General features: G+C 59.0%; 1 protein-coding gene across 1 annotated transcript in view; it reads right to left on the bottom strand.

The window, feature by feature from the left end:
- The window catches only part of FGF4 (fibroblast growth factor 4), a 38,669-nt gene that overhangs the window by 2,011 nt on the left and 22,059 nt on the right, over positions 1-14,599 (bottom strand). Inside the window, exon 5 of the mRNA XM_015588674.1 lies at positions 1,553-1,629. Within this exon, the coding sequence (XP_015444160.1) occupies positions 1,553-1,629 (77 nt within the window). The remainder of the gene's footprint in view (positions 1-1,552; positions 1,630-14,599) is intronic.

Below are 14,599 nucleotides of genomic sequence, written 5' to 3'. Positions count from 1 at the left end.
CCGCTATATATAGCCGGGCGCCCCCTCCTACTCCTGCGGGGGGCCGTTCGCGTTCGCCTGGGCGCCCGGGGCGCTGTGGCGCTCGCGGCCGGTCGCAGGCCGCCTGCCAATCAGAACTGGGGGAGGGGAGGCGGCCGGGGACGAGCGCCGCGAGTGCCACCTGGAGGGTCCGGGCCCCCACCCCTGGCTTCTCCCGGCTCACCGACCTGTCCGCCCCGCCCCTCTCATCGCCTCCGCTCCTGCCTCCAGCCGAAGTTCTGCCTCTCCCACTTTGTCCCTGCCTGTCCCGTCTCCCGCTGCTAGAGCGGCCCGGTGCCGCCCTCGCGGGCTCCCTCAGCTCCGTGGGGCCGCTCCTTAGGCCCTGCCTCTCAGGGGCTCCCAGGAGCCTGGGGCTTTTTTGGGAGCCATGTGCCCGGCCTGGGAACGACAGGTGGGAAAGGGCGGTAAGCCGCAGGAGGGCAGGCGGGGAAGAGCCCGGCGCTGCGGGCTGCAGGCAGGCAAGGCTCTGGGCCCTGCCCTCTGCCCTCTGCCCTCTGCCCTCTGTCCTCTGGTGGATTCCGGGACGGAGTCTGTGTCCCAGGGGGAGGCGTCACCTGAGCAGGGGCCGTTGGGTGTTTGGCGCTAAGGGAAGGCAGGTGGGGTGCATCCAGGTCAGGCCACCGCGTCCACACCCCCTACCCATACCCGGCTCCACGCAAGGACAGGTGGCAAGGTGCAGGGCCATAGGGGACATTCACTGCCTCCTTCCCAGGGACAGTCAAGTGCCTTAGCCAGAGCTGCCGACCTAGTGGGAACCCAGGCCAGGGCGCAGGAAGGCTCCCCTCCCCCACCCGGTATCCTCATCCCCACTGGGACCGTAATGGCCCGATGGGGGCGGGACTGGCCAGAGGCCCCGCTAGGTGCTGGCTCACCTAGGTGTGAAAATCCTGTTCTCCGTGGTCCCTGAGGAGCCTCCCAGCAGTCCCGCCCACCCACAGCTACAGGGGGCTTGGAGCCCACCCCGCTCTGCTGCCATGACACCTCTGACCAGAGACATCCCCAGGCCACCTCGGCCTCCCTCATCTCCCACCACATTCCTGCCCGAGGAGCCCTTGGACGGGACCTCTGCACCCTGGACGGGACTGGAGGTTTGAGATATGTGTCCTAGGGCCAGAGAGCAGATGCCTCACGGGTCTCCAGGCTCCTCCACGAGGCTCTTTGCCCCGCTCTCTGGGCCTGCGGCCCGCCTGACCAGAGCTCGCCCAGGCCAGGGCTGTCCTGGGCTGTTGGCTCACGGCTGCGGCTGGGCACCTGCTTCCCCCGTCAGGTGGGCCTGTGGCTCTGACGCCAAGAAGACGATTCTGGCCGGGATTCAAACGCCAGAGGCCTGGGACTCGCCCCGGCCCTGCCCATCGCTGCCCTCTGTGTGGCCCTGGCAAGTCCTTTCCGTCTCAGTGCGAAGGGGTCACTGACTCCCATTTGCAAAACAGCATGAAAGGTGGGCTCCCCTACATCAGTCCAAGTCCAGGTGGGCACCTCCTCGGTGGAGGGGGACCCAGGCCCTCTGATGTCTTCCCCGGCTCCGGGCCGAATGTGGGCCTCCCTCCCCAGGATGCCCACAGGGACCTCCCTCCCTGTCTCTCCTGTTTGCTGGTGAGTTCGAGGAAGGACCCCGGCAGCTGGTCGTCTCCCAGAACTCCCACCCACCGCATACAGTAGGTGCTCTTAGCGACTGTCCTTGGAAGGGCTGACAGCCAGCAGGGGTGTTAGGAGCCGAGAATTTTCAGGCACACGGACCTGAGGCCCGGCTCCCACCTCATCGTGACTCACCGCAGTCCCTGCGCCCATCCTGACGTCCGCAGCCCTCGGAGCCCTCACCTGCCCTACGGAGCCAGCGGAAGCACCGTGAGGGCCGATCCTGCACTCGCAGGTGAAGGATGCGACAGGGAGCTCCCAGGGCTTCTGACCCCATCTCCCGGCCGCCCCCTGGCCCCTGGGCGCCCACACGCTTCCTTGGCACAGCAGCCACACTCATCTCTTTCCTTCCCTCGAATACCAGCCCCCCGGGGGACCTCCCGCGTGCCCCGCCCCCAAGGGCAGCCTCCTGGCACCCTTCCGTCCACAAACCTTAAGGGACCTTGTTCACTTACTTGCTGCCCCTCCAGTCCATGAGACTGTCACCTCCATGGAGCGAGCTTGGGTCTGTCTGGTTCCCAGCGGGGTCCCCGTGCCTCCAGAGGTGCCTGGCACACAGGGGCGCTCAGCTGGTGTTTGTGAGCCATGGCTGCCTGGGTAAGTGCAGCTCGCAGCCCCTCAGCCTGCAGACCCTCAGATTCAAGGTGCAGTGCCAGCGCCCCCCACACTGTGCCCGGGGCTTCCCCGTCCGGCTGTCCCCTCCCCCAACCAAAAGCTCCTCACTGGCTTTCGGTTTGTTTTGTTTTTTCCTTTTGTTTGAAAAGAATAGTTGGACCAAGGTGACTAATTTTCCCCGCTCCCTCGAGGCCCTATGCACCCCGGGGAGCTCAGTTTACCAGGAATCTGGGGTGCGAAGAAGCCCCCAGGGCTGCACGGAGGGCCTGGGCTCTAGTCTCCCGCTGCGGGTTCACGGTCAGGCTCCATCCCTGTGAGCTGCATGATGGGAGGCTGTTTCACTCCGATCACGCTCAGTTTCTCCATCTATAAAATGGGCACAACAGCGACTGCTTTTAGGAGTCATTAACCCTAACACAAGCCCTAGGGAGGTGGTCCAGACAAGGCCCGGCTAAGAGATGCTGGGCGTTTGTGACATAAACAAACCCGTGTTTTCATCAGATGACTGAGGAGAGGGGACAAAGTTTCAGACTGAAGCAGGCCAGTCCCGGGGTCTGCACGCCCTCTCGATGGTGACCTTTTTTAACCTACAAAGAAAATCACACACAAATGGTTTCTTCTCCCGTAAAGGAGTGACAGGACTTCTCAGAACTGCCAGCCCAGCTGTTACGAACTTATGTGGCTTCATAGTAATAATAATAATAAAAAAGTGCTGCATAGAAATTCAATTGTAGTCCCCAGGGCGGATGGGCGGGAGGAGCCTGGGGCAGCTTCCCATGAGGAAACTTTGCAAATGCCTGAACTGTCTGCTTTACTCAACTTCCTTTTCTTGGCCTCCAGAGAAGATACAGTAGCAGCTTTCTGCAAAGTCAAGGCCATTGGTCTAGACCCATCTGCACAGAGCCGAAACACCGTAAAGTGTTTTGTTTTGTTTTTTTTTCTTTCCACTTTTCTTCAGAACGCCCGAAGAAAGGAAGAGATTCAGCTAATTTTTTGGTAGCTTTTTAAAAATTGTGGTAAAATACACATAACATACTTTTTGTCATTTAACCGTTTTTAAGTATTTGATTCGGGGCACTAGCTTGTTATGTGGTGGTGCGGCCGTCACCACCTCCATCCCCAGGACGTCTCCGTCTTCCCAAACGGACCCTCCGTCCCCATTACACACTCACTCTCGCCCCCTCCCCCACCATTCCGCTTTCTGTCTCTGTGACTTGACTTTTCCAGATGGTCACAGAAGTAGAATCACACAGTATTTGTCCTTTGTGATTGGATTATTTCACTCGGCACGATGTCCTCAAGGTGCATCCATGTTGTCACGATTCTTTCCTTTTGGGGGCTGAGTGATGTTGCACATTTGGCTTGCCTGCCATCCGTCGGTGGGCGCTCGGGCCGCTGTCCCCCCTTGGCCGTCGTGAAAATGCTGCTCCGAGCATGCGGGGCACAAACCCCTTCAAGACCCTGCTTCCAGCTCTTGGCGGTCTATACCCAGAGGTGGAATGTTGGGCTCATATGCTAAAGCTACATTTAAATTTTTCAGGAACTGCCAAACTGTTTTCCAGTTTTTTTTTTAAGTCACCTTGACCGTGAGGCAAGGAAACAGGACAGCGGGTCTTTCTTGGCCCACGGAGGTGTCCTGGGTGGACAGAAGGCTGCCCGGAGGGGGCTCTGCCCACCTGATTGCCCCCCCTCTGATTACTCTTCCCGTTTCTCTTTTGCCTGGAAACTGACCCAGCCCGGTGCGATTTCAGAGGCAGGGGTGTTTTTTCAGTCAATTCAGGGGTTCACCACGTGGAGGCACGGGTATGTGGACCTCTGCACCTCTTAGATACTCAAGCCCAGGAGAACTGGAGAGAATATGTGCCTCAGTTTCCCCATCTGTAAATGGAGAACCCAGAGTTCTCACTTCGGAGGGCACCTGGGGAATTCATCCAGATGTTTGGCGCCTAGACAGCTGGGCACACACCGACCAGCACCGACGCGGCCGCTGTTCTCTTGGGAGCAGTGGTGCCCAGCCTGAGCTGGGGGAGCCGGGCCGGGCACACGTCCCAGCCCTGCCTCACTGGCCGTGTGACCGCAGGCTGGGGGTCAGCCCCTCAGTGCCCAGTATCTATGTTCGCGCTCTGTGCAGAGAATTAGAATTGGACGTGTGCAGTGCTGGTGGGCTATCTGCAACTGTGACCCATCGGGGACCGCCAGCCCCTCTCCCCAGGCGGGCGGGGCCGGGCTTCCTGCGGGGCCGGGCTCTGCAGGGCTGATCCCTGGCTGCCCTGTTCAGCCCGGGTAGGTGGGGCCCTGCTTATCAGCACCGTTTCACGGAAGAATTAACCAGCTCGGCCCCAGCGGCTCACTCAAGGTCACAGAGCCAGAACTCAAACCCAGAGCCGGACGCCACATCCGGGCTCCCGGCCGCACTGCTCCCTGCCTCAGTTTCCCCTTCGGTGAAAAGGGAGTTCCTGGGCTCCTGGGGATGTTAGGGATCTGAACCCAACTGTGTGGGCGAAACTCTTCTGTTCGAATAAAACCGAGCAAAAACCGCAGGGGGGGCGAGGGGAGGCCCTGGGTTCTCTGAGAGGGTGGGTTCCCACAGCCAGACCGCAGCGCCCAGGCTGAGAGGCAGAAGCGCCGGCCTGGCCTGTCTTCTCCCTGCAGAGGCCGGTGGACACTCGGCTGGGCCTCTCTGCCTTCTGCCCCGGGCTTCCAGCCCCTCCCTGGGAGAGGCACTGCCGAGGGCTCCAGAGGTGGGGGACCCTGGGCAGGTGTCTGCTATGGCACCTGGACAGGGGCATTCTATTGAGGCCGGGCATTTTCTCACTAGGGTGGGAGGTGGCTCCGAGGGTCTCTGGCAAAAACGAGCCTCCAGCTCTGAGGCTCCCTCCATCTCGTTCACACAGGGGTCAGGTCTCCTCTGACCTTTGTGGTGTCACCTGCACAAGACGCTTCAGTCTGTTTAGGGACCACAGGAGTGTACCCCTGAAGGAACGGATAACCTCCCCCTTGCAAATCTGGATATATATTGACCTCGGTGGGGAGGGGCCAGGGTGTCTCAGGCCCCACTCAGGTTGGGCAGCCTGCCCACAGTGGCCTCTTCAGCCCAGGCTGCTTTCCTTCACAGGTGACAGGTGTCCACCAGGGACCCCAGCTCCTTTTCTGTTCCAGCCCACCGTCCTCAGGGCCAGCTTTGTTCGCATGGGCATGAACTCGTGCTTCTTTGAGTTGAAATCCAAAATTTATCCTAAATCGTTACAAGAACATAATCTCCAGGGTACTTTAAATATTACTATTTTAAAATAAAATTCTTCCGTTACTCTTTTAAATGTATCCAATGACATCTAAAAAACCGAAATGTTTCGATGTCTACCATCTTTTATTTTTTTTAAAAAATGCCACGAATGAGCTTTACTCCAATCTCCCCAAATAATAAATCCTAGCCTTTTTTCTTTGCATTTGTATTTCCACTCTATTTCCCCCACCAATTTTACCCAAATTTAAGGTAATCTTAACCTCGGAAATATTTTTCGATCATCCTATCATAATTCTCCGGAACCAAACTATTTCTGTGAATTGAAATATTTAAAAAATAAATTTCTCGCGACAACGAGCATCCAATATTCTCGTCCCAGATTTTGTTTTCACCACAATTATCATTAACACATAGTCAATCAACATAGCACGACTATAATATCAAATAATGGACAAGTGAAAAATACAAATAAAGTTCCATTAGAAATGAATTTTTCAGCTGGGGTTTTCTCTCCCCTCGCCCCCGATTATTTCGTGATCATTATGACTAATTGCTGGAATAATATGGGATTGGCCTCAGCTTTATTCTCATATTCTATCGCCGTCGGTATGAAAACTGACAAGCCTCGTTCACAGAAACGAGGAGACAGAGTGGAAGTTACCTAAGTTACGGTGACGTCACTTAGGGATCCGAACATCTATCAAGGGGTATGTTCGAAATCACACACGAGTTATCATCCGAATGTTTTTTCCTGTTCCGTCTGCTGACATCTCACTAGATCTTTCTCAAATGTGTCGACAGCAAAGACCCAGAAGCCGCCAGGTCGGCAAAGGGTTTGTTTATCTCACGCACTTTTTCAGCTTCTGGGAAGTGGACCCAAAGGTCTTTTCACCGAAACGTGTGAAAGAGCGATTATTACGCCAGTCACTCTTTTGCTTGGAGGAAAAAGGGGTGAGCGTCGGACAATTGCTGATTCCTATATGTCCTGGGCGACGACGCCACGGCCATAAACCGCTTCTAACGCATCTTGTGTTTTACATATATTTCTGTCCGAATCCGGGAGCTACAGACTTCATTCATCCGACGGACAGAAAACGTCGACTCCCACGCGACGGCGTCATCGGCAGTCAGGACGCAGAGCGAGAGGCCGGGGCGGGTTCCAAACAGGAGACATCTGACCGCATCTTTCCACGCTGACAGTCGATTTGATTTGCGTCTCTACAGCAGACTCTCTACTTCCGGCCCCTAACTCCGAGAGAGGTGGCAGGTGGGCAAAGACATCCCTCAGCAGAGAGGAGGGGTGAGAGCTGGTGCCAGCGGGCCTCGGGGGCTGCCACCATCTTTGCTTGCTCTCCTGGCCTCTCAGGAGAAACGCCGGCCGCGTGGGGTCTGAGAGACGAGGTCACTGTCACGCCGCCAGCCCGCCCCTCCCCAGGCCTCTGCATTCACAGCTCCCCGTAGGGACCAAACTGCCCTCCGTCTGCAGCCCCGCTTCACCCTAGCAGGGGCTGCTTCCAGGTCCCGGAGAGCTGGAAGGAGTGTCACCTGGTGTGTCACCTTATGCCTTCGTTAGCTGCCTGGAGGCTTTTGCAGCTAAGGACAGTCCCCGGCCGGGCGCAGAGCTGAGCTTTTCTTTTGTAAAGTGGGAGAGAGACCAGTGTGAGGGGGCGAGGGGAGCCCCCTGGGGCCTGGCGCCTTCTCAGGGAGCGGTCCAGCCCAGGAAACCACACATTTGGCAGCGGGTCATCTGTTCCTTCTGATCGGGGGGCCAGGGGGTTGGGGCGTGGGAGATGGGGGGATGGAGGCGGAGGCTTGAATAGGTATTTCTTCCCCTTCTTGCCCAGGTAGCTACACACCTTTCAGACCTCAGCTCACCCTTGACCTTTTAGTCCAACCCCCATCACGGGATGACCATAGGAAAGTGCAGCTCAGGACTTTTGATCCAGAAAGACGATGCTCTTCATTACAGCACTGGGACCCAAGGTGCACACCTGGGCAGTTCTGGGCAGACGGGACACGCATCATCGTCCCTGTCCCCTGTCCCCTGCCCCCTACCCAGCGCTGTGAGTTCCCGAGAGCAGCCTGGGGTTGGCCTCCCTGGCGGGGAGCCCGGTGCCCTGGGAGGACTCAGTGCATCCGATTCTTCTGGGCCGGCTGGGGTGCTGGCTACCACGCTGGCGGCTTAGAGGACTTCATTTGACTCATCATGAGAGTGACCCAGGGGAACAGGCTGAATCAAGGGCAGGAGTCAAGGGTGACTGTGGAAGGTGGCAGAGCTTCCGGCTGGCTGTGCCCCCCACCCCATGGGGCTCGTTTCCCGTTGGCTCCTCAAGAACCCAGAGGTGGGCAGGTGTCATCAATGGCTTTCACCACCGAGGGACCTAGGGCCCAGAGGGCAGTGACGTACGTCCCAGGTTCTCGTGGTCCACTGAGCTGTATCTTACATGGGGGTCCACAGTCAGCGTGGGCAAAGCAAACCATCCCTGAGCCGAGTGCCTCCTGGAAGAGTCCTTCCAGAAGCCAGCCCTGCCTCGGGTCCTGGGAGGCCATTTCTCCCGTGTCATCATCATCGGCCGCATCCTAGATGGTCGCCCCCGGCTTGCTTTTAGGGTCCATGGTGGATGAAAGACACCCCCTGTTACATACTAGTCTCCTACTCCACTGGGGGTGCTGAGCAGAGCCCCCACAGGGAGGGACAAGGGACCCTCAGGGCTCAACAGCGTCACTGCAGCAGGGAAGCTATGGCTGTGCGCTCACCTGCATTGTCCCGGCTGCTGCCACCGGTGGCGGAGCCACACGGGCTCACACGGCCCACCCTCGGGGCTGCGAGGCCTCGGGCAGATTCGTACCCTCAGTCTTCCCGTCTGTAAAATGGGTAATGATGAGGCGAGTTAATGCCTGAAGGAGCAGCCTCTCCACCCACGATGGCCCTCGGGAACCAGCCCCGCCAGTGACGTCACCCCCTGGGACTCCCCTGTCGCTTCGAGCCCAGGGATGCTGGCCCTCAGAGGCAGCCAGAAGGCCATTCCTGGGTCTCTGGCCTCAGTGACAAGTGGCCTTTCTCTGCCTTCGCCGCCCGCTCGTTGATGTCCCACGCGCCTGCCTCCGAGCCCGGGATGCGGCTTCTAAGCCGGGGCAGCCCCAGCCTGCTATTCTGGGGTCTTCTTTCAACTATTTTGGCAAAGACCAAATGGCAGCCACCTTTAAAATAGATGCTCCCGGCCCAGAGGTCAGTCCCTGAGAACCAGGTCATCTCGGCACAGGCTCTTCCCCAGCAGCTCGTTCCAGTCCAGCCCGGACCCCGGCAGGTGGAGCTGCGACGAAGGCCCCACCCAAACCCCCGCAGCAAATGCGGGGCCAAAATCGAAATAAAATCTGGCCAGTTCCCCGAGGTCCAGTTTCACAAACGCTGTTTTCTCTGTGAAATCACGGGGGCCAGCAGCAGGAGGCGGCCGGATGCCCGAGAGAATCAGAGGCAGAGCCAGCAGACCCAGCTGGCTCCAGTTCCGGGGGCCACCCCACCGACGCGCCCCCCGGGAGGAAAGCGTCCTGCTCAGAAACGTGTTTCGGAGAATCGCCCCGGGTCCCAGGCGCCCTCGCTGTCGCCGAGTTCCTGAAAAACCGTCTCTGATCGACAAGCCCCGCCCCCGCCCCCCCCACATTGTCACTGCCAGGAGTGGTGGGGGGACGGGCAAGCCCTTTGCTCGCCTAAATGGTTTTGGTCCTTTAATGTCATATGCATATAATAACTGGAGAAACGTTAAAAACAAACAAACAAACAAACAAAAACAGAAAAGAATTCCAACGAAGCAATGCTGCTCCACATTTGGCCGAAGATATCGGGCCTTCCTCCCAAGACATCAAGTCGCCAATGTGTAACCTGCCACCTGGTACCCGGAGCGCAGGCCATCCACTAACCTCAGCGGGACCCTCCCGCCAGCCCGAGGGCCTTCACTGACCATCTTACCCGTCTCGGCCGCCCCCTCCTCACATTCCGACCTGGGCGCAGGGCCCTGTGATGTCAGGCCTGGAGCGCAGGGAGCACTTGGCCTACTCCGAAGCCCAGTAAGTCATTCAACAAACGTTGCCTGTGCTTCTGCATGCACGGGCTCTGTTCCGGGCACAGGGACAGGGCAGAGGTGGAGCCGCCACTTCGTGGGGAGAAGCAGACACTGAGCAAGGCGTTACCCACGGGTGAGGCTTCGGAAGGGTGGGCCAGCAGTCCTGTGGGTAGGATGGGGGGGAAGCACCTGCCTGACCCAAAGCTCGGACAGGAGTGGGGTGGAGAGAGAGGACGGCACGGGCAAGGCCTGAAGCTGAGACGCAGGGGGCCTCTGGGGAAAGGGCAGGCAGCCCAGGGGGGCGCAGGGCTTCGTGCTAAAGGCGGGGGGCTCTGTGGGCTATGAGCGCCTCTGCGTGCGGCTAAGGCTCAGGTCCCAGCTGCCAGCACAGGGCCAGGCATGGGGCAGCAGAAAGTCTCTACCCGACATCAAACCAAGCTCGTGGCGGGTTCCGGCCCTCTGACGGCCATCAGCCCTGTCCCTGCCCCCACTGGGACCCAAGGGTTCAGTGCGCATTGCAGTTCATCCTTGACCCGTGCAACCCAATGGCCAGCCAGGGCCTGCCTGCGCTGCATGGCGTATTGGAGGAGCCGAAAAGTGGCTGTGTGGATGCCCCGTAGGGAAGGGGGCTCGGGCACAGGTGGGGAGCCTGCGGGAGGCATTTTTACCTTGAGAGCAGAGAGGCGATTGGACAATTACAGCCAGGGATGGCTCCACCCATCCGTCTGCAGGGGGCACCCCGGTCTGGAGGGAGGCAGATAGGCTACATCTGCAGTTTTGGGGGCCACACAGCCTCTGTCCCCACTGCTTAGCTCAGCCACAGACAACACGTAAATGACTCCATTTTCCGGAACAGGCGGTGGGCTGGCCCTGGGGGACGCAGCGGTCATGGGGCCCCCGTTCACGGCCCGCCCGCCTCCTACCTCTGAATCTCCGAGAGTGGCCATTCTGCCTCTGTGGCCCCGAGGTTAAAGGCACTGTCGCAGGCATCCGGGGGCTCACAGAAGCCGAGGGCAGCACTAACAGGCGCCGTATCATGACGACTGTCACCGAGGTCGCACGATGGGCGTTATTCCTTGTCGTGCGTGGACCTCGCGACAGCTCGTGGAAGCAGAGGAGGGAGCTGAGGCACGGAGGCCGGGCACATGCAAACCGCGACGCTTGAGACCAGGCAGGCGAGACGGGCCTCCCTGAAACAAGGCACAGTGACATAAATACAACGTAAATAATCAAAACCCGCAGAGGGAACCCAAACCCCTCCCGCCCCATAAGTCAGGCAGGATAGTTCAGGACAAACCGTCTTAAGACATCACAAAGAAATCGGAGCTCAGAATCCTAGCAGCTCGTGATTTCCCCTCATCCTGGCCTGGGGCCCCGCCCCCTCTGGGGCCCTGCCCCCCATCTAACAGCATCGGGGTTCAGTCGGCCGTCCTCACCCAGTCTTTCCGAAGCAGTTTTCGTGGGCGCGTTCAGCTCTGCTTTTGCGTTCCTGCCTCACCATCGTGTGCTTTACAGCTTGGTTAATTTCCTCATTGCCCTTTCGAGGACGATGGTCCCAGTCGGGCTTGGGGACAAACGCAGCCGCTGTGGCTTCGTAGGGATGTGGGCATGTCCCCGGGAGACCTCTGGGGAACTCCACTCTGCTAATCCCTTGCTGCGTGACAGCGGGCCAGTCACTCACCCTCTCTGAGCCCTGGTCCCCTCCTAGGCTGGTGGTGGGAACTCAGCAAGAATGTGGGTGAGGAAGGCGAGACCCCTATGCAAGGCCGGTGGCGATCTGCTCCTCGGCTGGCGGCCGGGTCCTGCACCGGAGCCCCGCGGCCGGCCCGGTTCCCCTCGGGCACAGGTGCCTCTGGTCCGGGCGAAACGGGCTGCTCGCCGTCCTCAGTCGCGCCCCGGGCCTCCTGACTGTGCTTCCCAGGACCCGGGGGTTGGCCGAGGGTGGCCATGGCGTCAGCTCCGGGATGTTTGGTTTCTCACGAGCCATTGTGGTCTCAGGGGGCAGGGGATGTGGACACGCCAGAAGCAGTGACCGTGCGCTCGGAAGGGGCCCGGCCTCGGCCCGACCCAACCGCCCGGGGCCAGGAATCCGGCAGCAGAAAGGCCCCTGGAGATGGAGGCTCCAGATAGGCCCCGAGGGGAGGGGCCGCTTCCTCTGGCCGAGGGCGCGGTCACGGTGAGTGGGCCCGCCACAATGCGGGGTGGCCCGCCGGGGGCCAGGGCCCTGGTGCTGGCTCCTGAGAGACGCCGGGAAGCAATCTGATCCGGCCGCTGCCTCTTTAACCCTCCGTGGCTCCCCGTGCCCAAAGGAAAAGATCCGATGGCCTTGGCTGTGCCCCCAGGCCTGGTCACCCTGCCCGGCACCCACCCAGACGGACAACCTGGCCTCTGTGCTCCCCCTGGAAAGCCCATTCCACCTTCTCTGCGAGGCTGAGGATGGCTGCAAAGGCAGCTCACCTTCAGAGAGCTATCCAGACCCCCAGGAGGCATTAGAAGCCCCTCCCAGCCCCGGGCCCCAGCCCGGCCACCTTCATCCTCACTCTTGCCCCAGGGGGTGGTGACACCTGGCTCCACTCCTTCTGAAACACCCGAGTTCCTAACTGTAGGGGCCGCCTGGCACGGCCAAGGCCTCGAATGAACAGATGAATGAATGAACCGTTTCACAACACGTTTTTTTTGTTTTTGCTAAGTAAATACAGCCTCGGTCTTCCCACACCATTATGTGGTTTGTTGATGTCATGACTTCTGCAGAGAGGACAGATACATCATGGTTTATTTAACCACTCTGCTCCGTTTCTAATATTAGGTGGTTTCTTAGTTTTTCCCTTTTCTATTATAAACAATGCTGTGATGAACATCTTTGAGCATAAACATTTTTTTTTTTTTCTCTATTTGGGATGTGCTCTTCAGAAGCAGAATCTCTGGATTCAGGCCAAGAATTGTAGGCTGTGAATTCACCAGTTCATGCTGATGGCAGTGTGTTGCAGGTTGTTCATTTAACCACATCCTCACCGGCACCGGGTGATTTATTTTTGTTTTGTTTTGTTTCCTGCTAGTCCTTACTAATTTGACAGGCAAGTGACAATACTAGACTTCTATTTATTTGTTAATAAACTTTTAATTTTATAATAGTTTTGGATTTCTAGAAAAGCTACAGAGATCGTACAGAGAGTTCCTGTGTATCCCATGCTGCTTTTCCCCTACCGTTAACATCAGGCACTCGCGTGGTACATTTTTTACAATTAACGAACCAGTATAGACACATTATTATTCACTAGTGACTGTGCTCTGAGCAGATTCCCTTAGCTTCCCCCTGCTTCCCCTCCTCGGTCCTGGGACCCCGTCCAGGACACCACATCCCATCTAGCACCATAACCTCTTTCAGCCGTGACAGTTTCTCAGACTCGCCTTGCTTTGATGACCCGGCTGGTTCTGAAGTGATTCTCGGCGTTTATTCCGGTGCCACGACAGCCGCCAGGAGCTGCTCTGCTGTGGGTGCTCTCTCCTCCAGGCCTCTATCTTTTGAGGTCTTGACAGTTTCCCTAGAAGTCTGAGTGACACACCTGTTCTCTCTCTCGCTCGGGTTGTCACTTCGTGGTACTCGCTGCTGAGCTTCTGAGTGGCTGGGTGCTGGGGATTTGGAAGGCAAGGCCGTGCGGGGAGTCGCGGTCCCTGGCAGCTGCAGATCGGGGGAGGGTCTGGCTGGGTGGGAGTGAAGACCTTGGTGGGGGGTGGGGTCGCAGCTACAGGGTGGCACAGGCAGCCCTTTGGAGCAGGGGGCTCTCTTTCCCAGGGCGGGCCAAAGGCCAGGTCCTCCCTGGAGGCTCAGAGGGGCCCCGCCCCAGAATCGGCCGCCGAGCACCCTCAGAGCAAAATGCTGAGTCCCCAGCAGGGCCCCGCCCACCCCACCTCACACCCCTCCACCCCGCTCTAGGGGGCCGCCAGCCGGCCTGGCTGCTCGGGGCTGGGGCTGGGACTCTCCCCACCGGCCAGGGACACTGCAATTGCCGGCCACTGGCTCCTTCTCGTCACTCACGTCTCAGCTTGGATGTCACCTCCCCAGACGTATCTTCTTGACCAGAGTGTCACCTGCTCCCCCACCCCCTCGCCCTCTCGTCCACCCCAAGGCTGGCCTCATGAAATGCAAAGCACTCACACATCTGAAAGTAGCTACCTGCCCCTCATCTGTCGCTCAGGGGCCTCCACAGAGTGGGCTGTGCCCTCTCTCTGCCCGGGCCCGGGCGGGGCTGCACCCAGGAGGTTGGTACCTGAGGGAGGAGGTGAGGAGGAGGCAGGTGGGGAGCACAGGGGACCCCAGGTAGCTCTCTCCATCATCAGCAGTCAGCACCACCTGCTGCTGGCAGCAGCCTGGCACACGGCCACCACACAGCACCAGGCTTGGGGACAGAGCCGTCCCCAGGGTGGGGCACAGAGAGGAGGGCTGGCATGGACAGTGGCGAGTTTTCTCCAGTGACAAGGGGTCACCTCTTCTGACCAGGACCGGAGCCCGGCCTCGTCCCCTCAGCAGCATCTGCTACAGGACCCAGACTCCCAGAGTGGGCCAGCTCCCCCGGGAGTCAGCCCAGCCCCTCTCGAGCCAATGACCTATGAGGTCTGCCTGCCCTAGAGACCCAAACACCTTCTCACCCAAGGGTCTCGCACTGCCTGGTTCACAGGTTCCCTATGGGGGTGGGGGACACGAAGGGGCACCCCCGTTTTTGAGGAAAAACAGGCTCAGAGGGGCAAAGCAACTGTCCTGTTCACACAGTGGTCAGAGCCAACGTGCCCCCAGCCCTGTGTCACCTGGGCTGTGCTCCCCAACCAGGAAGACCCAGCGATGTGTGACCTCGAGCAGATGTGTCACCTCTCTGAACTGGTTTTTTTTTTTTTTGTCAGCAAAACGGAGATGACGATACAGCACACACCTCCTAGGATGATCGGGAGTCCCCAACGAGAGGGCCTGGGCCTGTGGCTCAGTGGGGCGGAGTCTCAGGGCCAGCCACGG

Source organism: Pteropus alecto, unplaced genomic scaffold (genome assembly GCF_000325575.1).
Source record: "Pteropus alecto unplaced genomic scaffold, ASM32557v1 scaffold43, whole genome shotgun sequence".
NCBI lineage: Eukaryota > Metazoa > Chordata > Mammalia > Chiroptera > Pteropodidae > Pteropus > Pteropus alecto.
The sequence above is the reverse complement of the archived record's forward strand: the minus strand, read 5'-3'. Positions and strand labels throughout refer to the sequence as shown.